The 19,741-nt window shown below is 37.8% G+C and overlaps 1 protein-coding gene across 4 annotated transcripts in view; it reads right to left on the bottom strand.

Moving 5' to 3' along the window:
- The window catches only part of VGLL3 (vestigial like family member 3), a 54,729-nt gene that overhangs the window by 16,440 nt on the left and 18,548 nt on the right, over nt 1-19,741 (bottom strand). For all 4 annotated transcript variants that reach the window (XM_019629866.1, XM_019629865.1, XM_019629869.1 and 1 more), the window contains exon 3: nt 9,897-10,427. In XM_019629866.1, the coding sequence (XP_019485411.1) occupies nt 9,897-10,427 (531 nt within the window). The remainder of the gene's footprint in view (nt 1-9,896; nt 10,428-19,741) is intronic.

Below are 19,741 nucleotides of genomic sequence, written 5' to 3'. Positions count from 1 at the left end.
TCTCACTCTCTGGCATATTGCATGCATCTCAAAGATGGTTCCCATTACCCTTCTGGTCACGAAATTGTCATTCTGGACACATGCCCTATACAACTAATGCCATTCAGGAGTGTGTAAATATTTTAACACACCTTTGGTGTTTTTGTTTTTGTTTTTTTCCTCTCAGCAAAAAATAGGCTTATGACGTAAGAAAAAGTTTTGTAGAAAGTGTGAAGCAATTGGCTGTTAATTATGAAAGTCTTTATTGCTACCCAATCATAATAAACTTTCTAAAAAGTCCAAAAAAAGTATTAGTTCATAAACATTCTGCCTAATACTTTTTTCTAAATCTGTAGCTATTGTCTTGTGACATTTTAACTATCCTAATGAAGATAATATCCTGAAGATAAGTATCCAGAAATTCACAAAACTTTATTAAACAGCATAACTGCCACTAAAAAATTAAAGTCCTATGGTTGGCTTTTATAAAAATGCTATTTAATTTGTCTACCTGCTGAAATCAAATCATTAGAAGTAAACTATATCTATTCTAGTTTACAACACTCTGCTAAAGAACATTTCCTAATTTTCTCAGCATTTATAAAAATGACTAATAATGTCAGGATAGAATTCAATGAATCACTGACCCCATAACCTTCAGAATTCCAACAAAAATACGATCTAATCCATGAGAAGAGGTGAAATAGAAAGGAGTAAGACTGTCTTTAGTTGACTACTTTCACTATATATTACTTTGATGTCCTCTCTTCTCTAGGGTGAAAAGTACCTTAGTGCTTTAATATTTTATATAAATCATACTATCCTGTTAATTATTACTGTGACTCTCCAATGACTTCTCTCCAAATTTACCATCTCTCTCTCGCTCATTGTAAAGCCTGGAATGGGAGCATCATGATATGAAGTAAATATTCAAATATCTTAGGTTGGTTACTCTTGGTTTCTTTTAATCTTTTTTTGCAAATTTATATTCAGAGAGGGAAATAATTGCCAAGAGGTTATTGGCTATAAATATACATTATTTTAATCCTCTTAATTATCTTCAGTGAAATTCAAAAATTGGTAACATTCTGAAAGGGGAAGTTAAAATAGTTCAGCATGGTTATTCTGAGAACTTTCATACCATTGCAATCCTTTTTGTCCAGGCTTGTTAGCACCAGACTACCAACAAGAAGGCATGGATGGGCCCTGAGATGTGATCTAGTGAGATGGTGAACTTACAGGTTGGATAGAAAAGCATGTGGTAACTTGATGTTCATCCCTCTTTCATGGAGAGAAACTGCTTCTCCATTTGCTGTTCTAATGCATAGTGTTTTTCACCCTGCTTTCTTGTTTCCTGCATTTGATAAAGCAAAGTTATATATGTTTCTACTAATGGATAGCAATGTAAAAGCATCTGTATAGCTTGAGCAAGACTGACCACCAGGATCTTAATAATGGAACTAGTTTAATGCACCTATTTTAAAGTGAACAGTATATGACAATTTTAAGCAATAACAGTTATAATTTAAATCTCATTAAAATATAATTTTTGTAGTTTGTAAGGGAAGGCCCTTTTACAAACTATTCAGATTAAAAGATTCAGATTAAGCCAGAAGTTTTTTAAATGTAGCTTATAAGCCTTATACCATAAAAATTCAGAAAACCATTGAAGGAGATTCTACTTGTATGATATTATCACACACAAAGTGTCTGTGAAGAAAAAAGAATAGGTAAGAAGGATACTTGTGCACTCCAAACACCCCCAGTGGTGCTCAGTGCTCCCTATTTAATTATCAAACTTTAAGCCCTCAAAAAAATGTTTTCCAGATTTCTTTACAGAGTAATTCTATTCACAGGTTAATCAAGCTCATTCATATAAAAGTCCCTTCAGAAATAATTCAGATTATGCCTCAATACTTGAGAGAATACTAGAAAAACAGCTTCCTGTACTTCTGAAAATTTTCACAACCTACATTTAGTAAACAGTTTGTAGATCTACTAGCTATTGTAGTTTTGTTTTTCTCTGTCCAGCAAGAACCAATGTCCTATTCTATGATACTTAATCTTGATTTCACTTGATATCTGAAGATATGGTCATTGGCAAGAGATAAACCAGGTAATGTTTAGAATCGGGCTATAATCATGGTTTGGGGTAGATCGTATAATGATTCACTCATCAAATCTATTTATGCAAATGTAGAACTAATGTTTACATGACAATTTTTTTGGCAAGCCACGAGGTACCCCAACATGTTAATCCCCTTTTAGCTCCAGATTTTCTGAACCTGTGATATAATACAGAATGCTGTTTTGTTTTGGTTTTTAATTTTAGCCTACCTAAATGCATCACAGCATAAAGAACATGTGTGCCTCAACTCTAAATTGTTTAGGTACACTTTATATTACATAATTGTGACATTCCTCAAAGTAAAAAAAAAAAATTATAACAAAATTGTAGCCAAAATAACATGAGGGACACTAAAAAAATAAATAAATCTGTGGATAGTAGAGATGAAAACAATCTCAAGCCATGAGCAGCTCATGTTTATAAAGAAGTCATACCACAAAGCATGACTCCTTTTACTTTTGGTAAATTTTAATACCGTAGGTGAAGTAGAAGTTATAAATAAAGTCAACTCTATATTTCAGTAAAAAGGCCTCATTAACAAATCTTTACTTAAAAAATTAATTCAAATTGGCTGGGTATACAACATTGTATGTCTTATTTTTGGTAAATTACTGTCAATAACAGGAAATAAGAATGATGGTGTTTCAGTGAAATGCATTGTACGGTTATGGCCACTGAAAGACGAGCAGTAGTTCAGAATTCAATGTCACTCAAAACAACCTAAGCATGATACGAAGAGACATATTCTTGCATCTATATATGCATATCTAATAATATGTTGTATCACAATCATAAATATGCCTATATTTAACTCTCTTCTTCCTGAACACAAAGGATCCCATACAATGCTCTGAGCCTCCTGAAGTTAGTTCTCCATATCCTGTGATAACCTTTCTTCATCTTATCCTTCCAGGTATTTATCTTCAGCCTCACCTACCCTTCCTAACCTATACCTCTCTACAGCAGCTTATTGTAAGGAGCTGTTACTGATAAAAGTTGAAAACTGTACTTTTATTTTGGGGGAAAAATCAAGATAAATAGCATTTCCCAAAGAACATTTCATGACAAGTTAATAAGTAGGCTAAAAACAAAAATGTGCCCATAAGAAAATCAGAGTGGAAAAATCCCCAATTAAAATTTAACATGTTTCTTTACTAAAGAATTTACATGCTAAAGTGTAACCTCAAAGAAAGGTATGTAGTAGGTGATGTTAACAAATTCATTTCACCATAGACCTTTCCTTTTCTCAGTTCAGCTCCTATTATCACACGCTGAAACTAATGTTCCATGGAACCCACGGAATCCCTTTTTGAGACCGCTAAAGGAAAGGGGGAAAGCCTAATGTGGGACTTGGCATAACAGCGTTTTTGTAAAGATGTGTATTTCAGGAGGGGGGTAGACACAGGTGTCCTACAATCATATCAACACACTGACCACCCTAAGGTATCTGTATGTAGTATCTATTCAATACAGCGAGCAAACAGTGAAAGCAAACCAGGCATGACAGAAAAGTAGGGCCGGGACAAGAGTGAGGCAAGTGAGGCACCCTGGGTGCAAATGTGAAGGAAGCATTTACATGCTGAGAATGAGCATTCCTTTAGATGTTGTGCCTGAGGCACCTTACTCTCCTCACCCCGGCTCAGACCCTTCAGCAAAGATGGACCATCTCGTTTCCTTCTCCTGGAAGAATTTTGCCTACAAAACCTCAGATCTCTACCCTGTTACCATATTCTGTAATAATTTTTAAATTAATCACAGATATAGTAAATGCTCTTTGAAAAACTTTCAAGAAATACGAAGTATATAAAACAAAAAGTGAGGTTCTCTCAACCCCACAGTTCCACTCCTAGGTATATACCCAAGAGAATTGAAAACATATGTTCACATTAAACTTGTACATGAGTGTTCACTGTAGCATTACTCTTGTTAGCCAAAGTAACAGAAACAAACAACTCATGAATAGATAAACAAAATGTAGTATGCATATCTTTACAATGGCATATATCTACCCTTAAAAAATGAACTTCTGGAGCCGGCCGAGCGGCGCATTGGTTAAGAGCTGGCTTGGGACACCAGAGGGCCCCGGTTCGGATCCTACATATGAGGGCCAGTGACACTGCCCTCTACAGCTAAGATGCTGAACAACAGCTCAACCTGGAGCTGGGCTGCCGGGAGTCACCAGCGACGGCTAGGCTGCAGTCCCCTGCTGCAGTGGGTTGCCATGGGCTACCGTGTGTAGCCAGCAGCCAGCGTGAGCGGCCAGCAGGCGCCGTGAGCAGCCGTCCATAAGTCAGCGACTGATTTGCCTCGCCCAGGAAGAGCGCAATGATGGTGCCAACTTGGGCCAGTGAAGCAACGTCCTCCACAACTAGACTGAAGAACAAAACGACAGCAACTTGTCTGTTCCCCTTCCCCCAATTCCCCAGCGCTGTTCCCATCCCCCAATTCCCCAATAAAAATCTTTAAAAAAAAAAAAAAGAACTTCTGATACATACTATATGGCTGAGTCTTGAAAACACCAGCTACATGAAGGAAGGCAGACACAAAAGGATACATATATGACTCCATTTACATGAACTGTCCAAACAAGCAAAATTCATACAGGCAGAAAGTAGATTTGTGGTTGCCAGGTCATAGAGGGTGGGGGTGATTGGGAGTGATTCCTAAGAGATATGGAATTTCTTGATGAGGTGCTAGAAATGTTCTGGAATTAGATAGTGAGGATGGTTGCACAATATCATGAACATATTGTACATTTTAAAATGGTGTAGTATATGACAGGAAATACAGCTCAATAATAGTAATTTAAAAGCTAAAAAGAGTGAGGGTCTGTCCGCCTTCCCTTTGATAGCTAAAATTTATAGAATACCTCTTATATGCAAGGCACATTTGTAAATGTTTTTCTCATTAACTCATTTCATTCTCAAAACAACCCAGAGATATCTTTTTTTTTAAGTTGCAGAAAAGGAGTTTATTAGAAGTAAAAATACATTTCAAAGAAGCAGAAGCAGGCCTGAGCAGTAGCAATGGCTCAAGGGGCATTATTAGAAAAGAAAGTACACTCCAATGAGTTTGGAGCAGGCCAAGCAAAGGAAGCTCAAAAGGCCGAGACATCTTTTAAAGGTAAGTTGAGGTATCCAGGGGGTTAAATAATTTGCCCAAAGTCTTGCTGCTAGTGAGTGACAGAAGTGGGCTTATAAAATCAGTGTGTCTTCAAAGCTCAGGATGCCCATTAATTATCAGGAGTAATAATCATTAAAAGTTGGGGGTACATTTCCCAATGATTTTCACTGAGGAAATACAGGTACACACACACGTGTGTGTGTGTGTGTGTGTGTGTGTGTGTGTGTGTATGCATGTGGAAATAAATAAAAAATATACACATGGACTATATTAGGGGTCAGAAAACTATAGTCCATAGGCCAAATCAGGCCCATGGTCTGTTTGTATATAGCCCATGAGTTAAGAATGGAAAAATGGGTTTATATTTTTAAATGAGTGAGAAAGAAGGAAATAAAAAAGAATAGCAGTTCATGACACATGAAAAGTATATAAAATTCAAATTTCAGTGTCTATCAATAAAATTTTATTGGGACACAGATATCCTCATTTATCTAAGTTATTTTTTTTCTTTTTTTTCCTCTGTGGCTGCTTCTACATTACAAAAGCAGAATTGAGTAGTCGTGATGGACACGGCATGAACCCGCAAAACATCAAATATTTGTATCAGCCCCTTCACAGGAAAATTTTGCTTAGCCCTGGATTATACCATACATGATACTCTAAAACTTTCTTTGGTTACTAAACTTTATATCATGTTCAACCTTCCAGATTTCCTACAGATAGCTGCAAAATAAAAATGTACCTAAAATTATTAAGCCTTTCCCCAACTGAAATTGCCACATCCTTTACCAAGTTGATCTCAAAATGCTTGCATTAAGTATCTATTTTGTAATGGAATGTGAAAATGACCTGCATTTTGGTGGTCTAGCACCCAGACTTTGAGAAGTTACATGCCTGTCTCACCTAAATGTGCAGGCTCTTCCTGCACCTGCCCAGTAGCCACCCAAGGTTGATGCTGAGTCCTGAGCTGAGCCACCATTTTGGGCTGCATAGTCAGGTCAATGTCAGGTAGACTGTACAGAGGAACGCATCTCTCATTCTTCTCAACTAGTCTATCTTCCTTGCTTTAGCCTATTATGCAGAAACTTCTGTTCTTTTATAAGTAGTTAGAAAAGTGGAAAAGAAGCTACTCTTTTGTTGTCCCCATGTAGTGGATATTATGATGTGTCACTGATCCCTCCCCCTTCCGTGTTTAGACATTCATTCCCCTGCTGTTGGCAGCTCATGACTTTCGGTTATTTCTCTCATTGGAAATTGCCTTCAGCTGAACAGTCCCTTGCCTAATGTCATGTACCCTTACCACTGGCAAATATATCCAATAACTGGTCAGGGCAGGAATATAAAAGCCTGTCCACTTCAACTTAAGGCGAGACAACTATAAAGGGCCATCTGAGCTCCAGAGCTCCCTGTAGAATCCACTAAGTCTCTGTTAAACTAAATCATACTGAGATTTCTGCCCAATTCTTCTCTCATCCCACAAAGTTGTTGCCCTGAGAGCACTACCCAATAAACTGTCTACAATCAAATCTTGGTCTTAGAGTCTGTATCTTCCGGAAACTGACCTAAAACACTCCTCTCTAACTCTTCCCAAAGGAAGAGAGATGTGATATTTAACATGATGCCTGAGTTTGAGACAGGAAAATGAGCACATATGGCTCAGCCCCTTCCTCTCTGCTTCTGGGCCAGCTCCCATGCAGAGAGGGCCACACGCCACCTGCTGCTGCCTTTTGTAGGGTAAGCCCACCAGGGTCATGCTTCAGATAATGTTTCTCAGAGACAAGTCTGAGCAACAAACCTCAATCTCTTTTCACAGTGATGGGGCTCTAAACTATCTGACAAATATCTATGGGAGTCTTCTCTGAACTCTGGATTTTCCCTAGAGTTGGGTCTTCCAAAATCTAAATTTAGCCCAAGATACCAGGAAGTCTAGTTGTGGCAATAAGCCTAATCTAGGATCTCAAATTTGGCCTGAGCAAATTATTAATAAGTTGATTCCTGTTTGCTTATTCCATTGTCTTTGTTTTCTCAGTTGGGTCAAAACTATGGGGCATAGATGAATCATGATCATCATCTTAAACCCACAGTGACAAGGAGTAGTATTACATATGTCCCACAGATAAATATATTTTCACTCCACATCATTACCTATTCATAGTCTAATTTAATAGCCCAAACTAAGTCTAATTTACATTTATATACAGGGAGATGCTACCCCAGCAAAACGCCTTAGAGAGGGGCAGGTCTTAGTTCAAATCCAGCTTGAGAACTTGTGATTCAGGCAATCAGTTTTCAAATAGGGAAACTGAGCCTGTTTCTTTATTTGTAAATGAATCTAAGAAGACCCATTTCAGATTTAGTTAAGAATTTAAAACACTAACATATATATATGGGGTCATCGGAAAGTCATGACGCATTTTTGCATTGAAAAACATAGAAAAATACGTCATGACTTTCCCAACAACCCAATATATATCATCTCTGGCAATACCTTACATAGTGGGTTCTCAATAAATGTTAATTCATAGCTCAGTAAGTAGCAAGAACTATTATATAATACACCCAAATTGGTCCTCTCTAGATTTTTCAGTGAGAACAAAAGTCCTCTCTCTTCTACTTCCAAAAAGTAGAAGGATGATTTTCACCCCAAAGAGACTATTTAAAGCTGAAATTCTGAACAACAAGTTGGTGTATCAGGCCCACACCAAAGTTGACAAGTACAAATGTAGGTAACAGGTGGCAGAGAATTAGACACAGAGAATAACAAAGAATCACATTCATGTCCTGCCTTTATGTTATAGAATATACAGAGGGGATGCTTTGAACTGAATGGTTTTGTCCTCTAAAATTCAGATGTTAAATCCTATATGCCCAGTGTGATAGTATTAGGAGGTGAGGCCTTTAGCAGGTGATTAGGTCATGAAGGCAGAATCCTCATGAATGGAATCAGTGCCCTTATCAAAGAGATCCCAGAGAGCTCCCTTGTGCCCTATGCCATTTGGAGAAGCACTGAGAAGACAGTGTCTGTGAACAAGGAAGTGGGCCCTCACCACACACTGCCAGTGCCAGCACCTTGACCTTGGACTTCCCAGCCTCCAGGACTGTGAGAACCAAATGTTTGTTGTTCAAGCCACCAAGTGGATGGTATTCTGCTATAGTAGCCCAAAATGACTAAGAAAGGAGAGAACATTCCTTTGCCTGCTAAGGGCACTATTAACCCTGGCCACACAGGTACCATGGTAGGGAGCGGGGTGGAGGAAGGGGAGAGATAGGGCAGAGTCTTCAGAAACTGGCTGCCCACGATGGCAATTACCAAATTGGCACTCAGATCTGGCCCGAGGAATCAAACAACTCAAGCGTTGTCTTCATTCTGCTAGGATGCGGCAAAGGAAGAAGAGAGCCTGCAGTGGTTAGCCTCATCACATTCTCTTCTTCTAGAGAGGGAGAAACAAGTCCCCCAATAATTTGCCTACAAAAGCAGTTTAAACCCAGAGACTCAATAGGAATCTGAAATAAGTGAGGCTAGGCAATGAACGACCAACATTGGAAAGCTCAGAACCAGTAACCAAGATAAGAATGTTCCACTCATATGAATGCCATTTCATGATGAGCATTTACTACTCAAGGGAGCGCTCTCCTGTGAACCAGCATTCAGGTTAAAGATCCTGTACACTATAGAAAAACTAAGGAAAGATGGTTTCTTTAAACTACTGGAAAGGAAATTCTAATGTCACAAAGTGTTCATGGAAGAAGAACCTGGGATTGGAGGTGAAGGTGGGTGACTTTGGAACATAGACTCAGGGGCTGTAACCACTGACTTGATTTGTCTTTTTAGCTTCTGATGCCTGTGATTTCATGAACTCAGAACTATTAACACTATGAATATGACTGGTTTGGTCCCAAAATCAAGCTCAAACATTTAATACCATGACCTTCAGAACGAGTGAATTCCAGAGAAGAGCTGAATGCTCTGTGAATAAATACATCCTTTACCATTTTTCATTTTTTTAAAATAAATCTGTTGAACATAAACTTTATAGTATTTTCGTTTAAGTTTGGTGTTATTTAAAACAGAGAGAAAGAGAAAGAGAGAAGAAAGAGGGGGAGGAGGAGGAAGGGAGGGAAAATAAAGAGAAGGCAAAGGAGGGAAAGAGAAGAAAAGGGAAACCCAGTGTTTTTTTTTTAAATACATTCCCTAATTCTTTTCAAAGTGTAGATCATGAACCACACTCCAGAAAGCAGTGTGTTTTATAAGTCATAAGACTAACAAAAGGAGAAAAATAAAAATTAACTGAAACATACTATTTATGACTTCTATTAGGCTTTACACATAATATAAAGCACAGAGACAGAGGAAATTTAAAGAATATGCTCAACTCTATATAAACATAAGGTACCAGAGATTTCAGTCCCAAGGAACAGACTAGCTTAAGAAACGGGAGAAAAGTTCCAAGACCTTCTCAGGCTATACTCTATGAGCTAATCATACCAGTTTCTCCAGGAATGCAGAATTATTGCAAAATATAAACATATTGGCAAAGCTTAACTTTACGTAACATAGAAGAGAAAAAAAAATATCTCAAGGTATTTAGAACATTCCCCATTTAAAAAATATTCATTTCTTAACGTTTTCTTCTTTTTATGGAAAGGAAGAAATCCCCCAACTCACCTGTATCAAACCCCACACTTGGCACTATGTCCACAGTTCCGTGAAAGGCTCCGGCCCACGCTGAGGTAGCAGTGGTGACTGTCGTTGGATCTGTCTTTGTGATGTCACACGGGGGAGCAGGAATCCTGGCTGCACGCACTGATGGCATCAGCAGGGGCCCGTAGGGCTGATCCAGGGCAGAGCCAGCAGAAGGGTGGTGGTGGTGGTGGTGGTGGTGCCGGTGGTGCATGTGGGCGTGGGGGTGGTGGTGGCGCATGTACACATCATGCATGTGGCTGTAGGATGGGCTCACCTGAGATGCCAAAGGATAGTGCCAGGACTCAGACACAGGAGGGGGAGGGGCTGGGCCAGTCTGGTGCAGGCCGTGTCCTGGCCAGGGGCTGGGGTCGGCTGCGGTAAAGGTGCCAGGGGGTGCAGTGACCTGGAAGTCAGGATGAACTCCCCCCAAACAGGGTGCAGGTGGAGGCTGGTAAGAGCTGGTCCAAAAAGAAGTCGGAAAACTACTCCTCTGACTGGAGAGAGCTGAGCTGTCTGAGAAGACAGAAAAATAAATTATTTACGTAAGATTCAGTTCTAGGATGGACTTGCCTCTACTTGTCCAACTTTTACAAGTAGGCTAACTAGTATGCACTTTTTTTTCTCCCCACACAGAGGTGAAATGAGACTAAGCAAGCCTCTGTGCCAAGACAATGCACAGGGTTCGAGGTGCTGAATGAGTCCCCTCCCACCCTTGCTTGTTTAGCTTATGCAGTCACAGTCTATGCTGAGGTTTCCAAGTCTGGATTGAAAAGCTTCATGTCCTCCTGGGTGTCTTGCTGCCATCATGCCTGAGCAGAGGTCATAGGTCCCTATGTGGCTGGTAAAGAAGGCTTATGCCATAGATGTGGTTCAGGTGGGTTGGAAATAATGATGTTTACTACCTTCTTTCAAACTCAAATACAATTTGCATTCAAACTAAACATTTTAATGCTGAAAGTAACAAATGGAAAACTGTGCTTAATTATGCTCAACACTCATTTTCCATCAAGAAGAGCATATTCCAAGTTTTGTTTTGTTTTTTTCTGTAGAGTTCTGCAGTCTCTAGACTGAGACTAATAATAGCTGATATTTAATGACAGTGACCAAACGCGGGACACTATGCCAGGGGCATTTCATGGGTAATCTCAATGGATCCTCACTCCACCTCTATGACGTAGTTATTGTTATTATCTGCATCTCATTGACGTGGAAATCAAGGCAGGGAGAAGCCCAAGGCTTCACCGCAGGCAAGTAGGAAACTGAGCTTTGAAGACAGGCAGCCTGCCTCGATGGCCAGCATTCTTTAGAACTGTGCCACAAGAGAGCATAATTGTAACTGTAACCTTAACATTAGAATTTGGTGAAGAGTCTGGAAATCGTGAGTGGAAGAGATTCAAGGAAGGGTAATGTGTTTGAAAAGTTGTTTGGGAAGGGGGGATAATATCAAAGAACACTTAGAGATAAAAGAGAAAGATTCCATCCCAGCTCTGCTTCAATTTCTCCACCACTCAATCCTCCATAAAATATTTATAGGTGACCTACTATGTACCAAACAGACAGAGGTCAGGGATGACCAAACATACATCACTTTTAATCACAATCCAATGAGGCACAGATAAGCAAATAGACGCGTGCAATGTGACATGGTAAGTGCTCTCATAAGGGAAAGCACCCAAAAGGGCGCAGAAGCAGCCTAAGAAAGTGATAGCTACATTGAAAGAGTAAGTAGGGTGAGCCTTGTTAAGAAGTAGGAAAGAGTGTTTCAGGCAAATAAAAAAGTATGTTAAAAATAAAGACCCCNAGATGAAATAAAATGAAAGTTTCATATATGTAAAAATATGTAAACTGCAAATTCTGATATAAATGTTATGACCAGTAAAAATAATAAAATATCTTAACTTTTTTACTTAATAAAAGTTGAATTTAATCTATAGATTTTCAGTCTATTTAAGATTACACAATTTTCTAAATGAAAAATAATTTAATGTTATTCTTTTTCAACCATTGTTAAATGGCTGGATACAAATGAATTAATCTAAAAATTATGTTCTTTTTCCATGTGAAATGGGGGAAATGAGCAAAATCTGCTATTGTATCAAAATACCTTAAATTAATCTATTTTCTAAAAGTCATTCTTTTGTCAGTGGATGCACTGATTCTCTATATTTTTTATATTTCATATACATATAATATGCCTGTATATACACATATGCATTTATATAAAAATATACTGACATATTTATTTTGACATACAAACACCTGTGGTTCTATAAAATATCTATATTGACTCCTCTATTTAAGTAAAAATTTTTGAAATGATTAAATATACTTTTTATTTTCTCTCTCCCAACTCTTCAAGGCAGGTCTTTTATTAATTAAATAAATTTGCTTGGAGACTATCAAACAAATAAAATGAAAAGGAACCTATGACATACCTACCAATAGGCAGGACAAAAGACACCTATTATTCATTCCCTCCTGTACTTTTTCAGATCAAGTTGGGTCAGTTTTCACAAATTATAGTGAACCAATTTAAATATTTACATTTAACAAACACACACACACACACACACACACACACACACACACACACACACACACGCTTTATAGCCTCACCATCAACATCAACTTTAAAGGGAGAATTCTCAAGTATCCAAATGGCATGACAGTTACCTAAAAGGCTAACACTTAGTTTGCACACATTTTTCTAACACTAAGTGTGAGTATGAAGAAAACAGAACATGGAATTTAAACAGCAGTTGATTCATATGCTGACATTCACAACATCCTGATACTCATCTCCATAGACTCTTAAGCCTTAGCTACTTTCTGTTATCTGTGCTCCACGACAATAAATCAATTATTTGCCTTTTTGAAAAAAGCTAAGTATGTTACTCATGTGTGCTTTTCTGTATTGCCTTGGTGTTTGTTCCTTGGAAAGAAACTTCCCTAGTGTCATCTTCTTTGTTGAGAGTAATATAGAAAATTCAAAACATTGAGAATAAATCTCAAATCACCAAAACCTAACTTTCCTGACTCAAGTTCGAAAAGCAATCTCGTTCAGATTTTTCTCAAAACGCACAATCACTTTCTAAAAAGAGCCAAATCCTCAGAAAATGTTCATGCTTTTCTTAGGAGATCCTGAAGAACTGTTAACAAACATAAAAAAACCATCAAAAGGGACTCGAAAAACTACAAGTTGGTTTATGTAATGCATCTTAACACATCCTCATCTCCGAGTAATGACAATTGCTACCCAGGCAAAATGACACCCAAGTTAAATGAAACAATGAGGGAGTTGATATCCACAAAGTTAAAACTAACTCAGGAAGAGGTCAAAGGAGCAGAGAAGGGGAGGCCTAGACAGCGCAAACCATACACAGCCACCTCGCAGCCTGCCATCAGGCGCAACAGAAACAAACTCACACAGGAATGTGCAGGGGAAAGGGCCCGTCTGACAAGAGAAAGACTTCCATGTCAGGAGCCAAATACCACTAACTCCCCAAGGCTTAAGCCTACCAAATGCCAAATGATTACTGTGCGTATGTGGAAACTTTTTTTCCTAAGGAAACACAAGTATTTTAATGAATCATTGGATGTTTGGAAACAGCTTTTTGCCTTTTTCTTTTTCTTTTTTCTTTTTTTTTAATGTTCAGAACATGCTTAGAGCCTATAAGTAAGGACCACTAGCCGGGAATACACTTCACAGCTCTGAAAAAAAAAAANAAGTCAGCGATATATTTTGCTATGACTCAACTACTTCCCTTTCCTACACACACACACACACACACACACACACACACACACACACACACGCTTTCTGTAATAGTACTTGAGCACTGAGATCCACACATCGACATATGTGAAACTGATACTTCTATTTGGCAGAGTGGTGGGGCAATCAAATTCATTAGGCTTTCTTAACTGAGAAGCCCTAGTCAATTAGTTACTGCTAGAATGTGTAGTGGATTAAGAGGGGCTTGATGTTATATTGTTCCAAAGTACAAATATTTTTTGTCAATTGTGTGCCTAACAGCTGCAAAATACCTAAAGAGGGTTTCCCTCACGCCATCAAGTTATACACTCAAAGTATGACCATCATTCCATTATTAGCTGACATCTACCCTTGTCTAAAGATTTACTGCGTAAATATATTCTGCCATCAATCATGATTCAGTTTTAAATTCTTCTGTAGCACTGTAGCACTTCTGTAGCACTGTAAAAATTTCATGCCATAAATTAGACCCTTTAATTTAATGCAGCTGTCCAGCAGCTCCTGCATGAAGTACTGTTGCCATGATCATCAACATGGTCAATAGCTTTGAGGACCTTATATGTCCAAGACACTGTGTTTTTGCCAGAAATACAAACTTCCAAAACACAACACTTCTGTATAAAGACCCAAGGCTGGTTTTCTACTCGTATATGCAAAATGAGGGGAAACCTACTTAGGAAAGAAAGAAAATGCATCTGACCTTGATTTAGCACCTTGCATCAAGCCCTATGCCAAATTATTCATATACATTATTTAAAAAGTCTTTATGATAACCCTAGGAAATGGGTAACGATAAACACATATCACATAAAGTTGAGCCCAGAGATATTTTAACTAATTAATGCAAAATCACGTTGCAACCAGACAGGAATAAGGCCCAAACCTGAACCCAAAATGAAGACAATCCAAAGACTCCATTATTCAAACCTGTATTGCTTTGGCAATTAATGCAAAATTCCCAAGAACTCTCTTCACTAGACATGGAAATCTCAATTTATTATACCTCTCCTTAAGATATTATTAACTAAATCTTTATTTTGTGAGTCTATGAATCATATCCAAGTTGTGTACGTTTATCTAAAACTGATTCACAACTAGAAACAACTATGGCCAAGTTCTATTCACAAAAGGAAAGTAAATAATACATTTGAAATCACAAAACTTTATAAAGATTTCAGCAATCAGTCAATTCAACCTCCTTATTTTATAAACAAGAAAACTGTAATCAATGATTTCATACAACTTATTGCTAATAAATTCTCCATTAAGGACTTTTTTGTTTTCTAATCCAGGGTACATAGTATGAACTTGGTTCACTTAATTCAGTCACTTCATCATTCAATTCATATTTATTCCAGATCTTCCATATAATAGAAATGCATTATCTCAAGTGTTAGGGAAAATTATGTGAGATAACTAGATATAAGTAGTCTTAGTAGGAGAGTGAGAGATGGAAATTGAAACCCACATACCTGGGCTACTCTGATAAACTAAGTAGACATAAAAAGCTGTAAAAATTCTCGTTGCCAGTATTTTTGCTTCTCATTAAATACTATAAGCTCAGTTCTTACTTAGGGCCTTTGTATGGGCTGTTCCCTCTGCCTTGAATAATTCCCCTAGATATTCATGTGATTCCTTTTTCCCCTCAGGCCTGTGCTCAACTGGGATGGTATCAGAGAGAGCACCTATTATCACCCTAAGTAAAACACTACCTTGCATTTCATTATACATTTAGTATCTGTCTCTTTCACTAGAAAGCTTCATGAGTGTAAAGTCTTGGACTTTCCTGTTCACTGATATTTTCCCACTACCTAGAACACAGTAAGACCTTAATAAATACTTGCTGTGCAAATGAATGAATAAAACAGAAGATAGGCTTAAAGGCCAAATTTAAGATAATGCCAAAAAATTGTAATAATAGTTACTAAATAATTACCATTATCCACCCTTTCTATATTGAAATTTGACATCTGTCCAAAGGTCTTCTCGATTCAATCATGCAGATTATGGGAAAAACACTGAATTGTAGAGTTTTTGCATATACACAACACATCACTTAAAACAATGCTGGTTTTGATACTATATTGACAAATCACTCTCACCTCTAGTTATAATTTGGGGCTCTCATTCCTACATTTCAGGTTAAATGATTGCTAGGTTGCCTATGCCAGTATACTAAAAGAAATAGGTATTGATTTTATTATTCTCCTAGGACAGATTATCCTGATAGGACTTATTACTGATATACCAAACTATTCATTAAAGCCAGCAAATTAACTGAAATGTTCACATTTTCACCCTCTACAATTTATTAAACATATTCACTATTGCTATCAAATAGGGTATCGGTTGATTCCATAACATCTTAAGTTTCCAAGGACTTAGTTCTCAGTTTTTGTGGGAAGTCTGTAATATGAACTAATCAAATAAGCGGTGATGATTCCCAGTTGACCTCTATCAAGGTCTTAGTCATTTGAGTTTTTACTCCACCTTCCCCTTTATAGTCACTGCTTATCTTACTGTTCTTCATTTTTACTAGAAAAAAGGAAAGAAGGAAGGGAAGGAGGGAGGGAGGGAGTGGAGGAGGGAGGGAGGGAGTGGAGGAGGAAGGAAGGAAGGAAGGAAGGAAGGAAGGANTCTCTCTCTCTCTCTCTCTCTCTCTCTCTCTCTCTCTCTCTCTCTCACATACACACACACAGTAGTGTTCGAGGGATTAAAAAAAAGTTTAGTGAGCAAAAGGGGACACAAATTTAAACTATGGTCCAAGAAGGACCCAGATAAGTAAGGCATTGCTAACTATTGGATTGTCAGAAAAGTCATGACACATTTTTGCAACGAAAAACAGAGAAAAAATACGTCATGACTTTTCCAACAGCCCAATATATACTGAATGTGGGCCCTGTCCTGAGAAGGTCCCAGTGAGTTTTGAAGGGTTGTAATCTAGGGGGTGATGTAGTCAGGTGTCTGTTTAGAAAGATCAATACTTCCCACACTAGCCTGTGGCCAAGGTGTGGTATAGTTGAGAGAACACTGGACTGGGAGTCTAGGGGCCCAGCCAGAGAACTAGCACACACCTTTACCCTACCTCATTTTATGACCCCCAAATAAATCCGTTGACCTCTTTGTGGCTTAGTTTCTTCTATTTAAAATGAGGCATTTGAATTAAAATTCTAAATATCTTCTGGCTCCATACTTCTATCATTCTATTAAGTGACCTATGGATTATTTCCATCTAAAGATAACGATAAGATTGCTCAGCATATTAGTCATGCATCTACAGTAAGATACTATTTTATACTGGGTTCCACACAAAAGAACCTCGCTGGACTTTTCCATTGAATAAAGGATATCCTAAGAAGTACTCTGAAATGAATATATTCAGAAGTCTGGCATATCCATGTTTTCACTTCATAAATTTCTAGGACACAGTTTGTTGGTTTGCTTTTCTAACCTCAGGGAAGCTTCTATAACTTGAATCAACTACCACAAATGTAATTTGACTAACATAATTAGGATATCACTGGGATGTTCAAACACATTTCCTTTCTAGTTTCCTCAATGGCTGTGGTGCTAACGCTGCAAATTCTTCCATTCTCTCCCTGTCAGCCCTACACCAGAGCCATCATCATTCACCCCATTCATTCCTTCTGTAGAGAGACAGCTATTCAGTGTCTCACATTCAAGTTTCTCCCCCACAGCATCTCCGTGGATCTCAAAACCCTTGGGGGAAATCAAGGAGATTAGGGTCTTCAAGAGGTAAAAGATGGAAGTGTACACTGTCCTCAAGTCCTCAAACAGTCCTGGCAAACTTTTCATTCAATGACTTTGTTTTGTCACAATCACAATCCATTAGAAAACAGCACTTCAAATCAAACTTACTGTCATTGAGGCAACTATGTTTTATTTAAGGATTGTCTTCCTTTGGCATGAAAAATGGCTGCTAATGACAAGAAAGAAAATTGTGTAAGCTGAGACAAGAAAATTCAACTTGCCTTAAATGGTGGCCATTGTAGAATATTTCTGTCACACCCACAATGAAAGCTGTCAATGATTCAAGTTTAAATCCCATACGAGGAGTTTATAGAGGCTCCTTATATCAGATAGTGCCCCTTTGCCACCACCAATCTGCTACTTTGCACAGATCCAATCTTTGGTACCCTTCATTCTACTCAGAACTTTGCTCTCCTGGTGGGGCCAGAATCCCACTATAAAAATGGCTAAACTCACCTCTCAGGTGGATGCCAGAGACACAGAGTTCCCTTATTAAAATCCCCCATTAAAATGTCAAAAGTACAGAGAATATATGTCACTTCTTTGGATGCTTTCCTTTATTTTTTTTTCATTTGTATGTAAATGGACCCAATTTTATTTTATAGATGCTTAAGCATTTTGGATATGCAGACACAAATGTGAATAACGAATAAATTCCTTACCAAAAATCTCGTCCATTTATAAAGTATTGTGATTAGTGAACACATTATCATTGAAAGTGGAAATCAGTTTTTAAAAATGTACTTCATAAAGTCTGAACAAAGCTTTGGAATGCTCCAGAGAAAAATAAAATTAGAAGCAACTTAATATTTCCCAGTCGGTATGTCTCCTGAGATTAATACAGACTTTGCAAAGATCTATGGAGCCCTTTCAAAAACAATGTTGCATTTTACAAGTAAATGAAATGATATTGAATAGAAAATATGTTTATGGACAAATCTAAACTTCAAAACCGTTGTTTGGTATCTTGATTATTAAAAAAAATCTTGATACAAAGAAACAGATGATATGCTTTTCCTTCATGCTTGGGAATCAGTGTACTTATTTCATATGTATGTAAATTTTTTCATTACATGGCTCTTTGCTTATGAGCACTTAATCACAGCCACATTTTTTGGATGGAAAAGCATATGAGAAACTGTGCACCAGCTATTTCCATGCAATATTACTTTTCAGGTTAGTGGAAGAAAGTCAGAACTATATACTGTTAACACTCCATGGCGGCTTTGGGCTCAATGTTACTTGATAGTTAGATGATGTTAACACTGACAGTCTGATACCTACAAAAAATCTGAATATACTTTGATTCACTTTGCATTTGGGATTAAAAAATATTATATAGACATATCCCCTTAGTCCGAAACAACAATAAAAATTACAAATTGATATATGTCCACTACGATGCACCCAAAGCATACCCAGTAATCTCACTGTGTGATTTATACCAGAAATATACCTTAGAGATACAGAAGAGTTTAACACGGAGCATCAAGTGGTTCTTTCAATTCATAGTAGCTGGGGTAGTTTTTATATGAATTCTAAATATCTCTGAAAAAAATCTAAGGGCAAACAATTTAGCAAGAGGAAATTCAATGTGTAATTTTAAAAAATAAACATTGTATTACTTAATTTTTAAAAAAATGAAAATGATATTAAAAGGAAAAATGGGTCAATAAAATGCGGTAGAGCCTCTATCTTATCTTAAACATCTCCAGAAAACATTCTTAGAATAAATACCGATTTAAAACACCAATGTTAAAAGATAACATTTACCTTTTTATTAACCTCAGTGAAAAAAAAAAAACAACGCTACTGCATTCTTAACCTAAAAGGTCCACATTATAATTCAATTCTCATCCTCTTGTTCTGCTTCCCATGAAAAGAAATTGTTGGGTCAGAAGTGAAAGGATATGTGTTCCAACGTTTTCTGTCACTCAGGAATTAGGCATTACCATGACATCCAAAGATTGCCGGCCAGTTACTTTGTTCTAGAGTTGTTCAAAATGGGCCTTGTGACTCTAAAATGAGCTTCAAAAGGCGGTATCAGATGGCCACACTCCTTGGAGGCAGGACGATGAGGTCAGTCAGCCCTCACTTTCCTTCCACGTGTCTGTTCTAAACTCCCCACCAGCGATTACTCCCGCAGTGCCTCCTGGAGATGCAGCTCAACTCTCTGCTTCCAGTCTCAGCAGCTCAGGAGACCGGCCCTCCTTTCCTTTCCCCTCTTTGCTGTTTTGGGTTAGTGCTCATTTTGAGTGGTCTTTCGTAGGAGAATGAGTTG

The sequence above is a fragment of the Hipposideros armiger genome, unplaced genomic scaffold (genome assembly GCF_001890085.2).
Source record: "Hipposideros armiger isolate ML-2016 unplaced genomic scaffold, ASM189008v1 scaffold_874, whole genome shotgun sequence".
NCBI lineage: Eukaryota > Metazoa > Chordata > Mammalia > Chiroptera > Hipposideridae > Hipposideros > Hipposideros armiger.
Note: the sequence above shows the minus strand (reverse complement) of the source record. Positions and strands in the feature narration are given on the sequence as shown.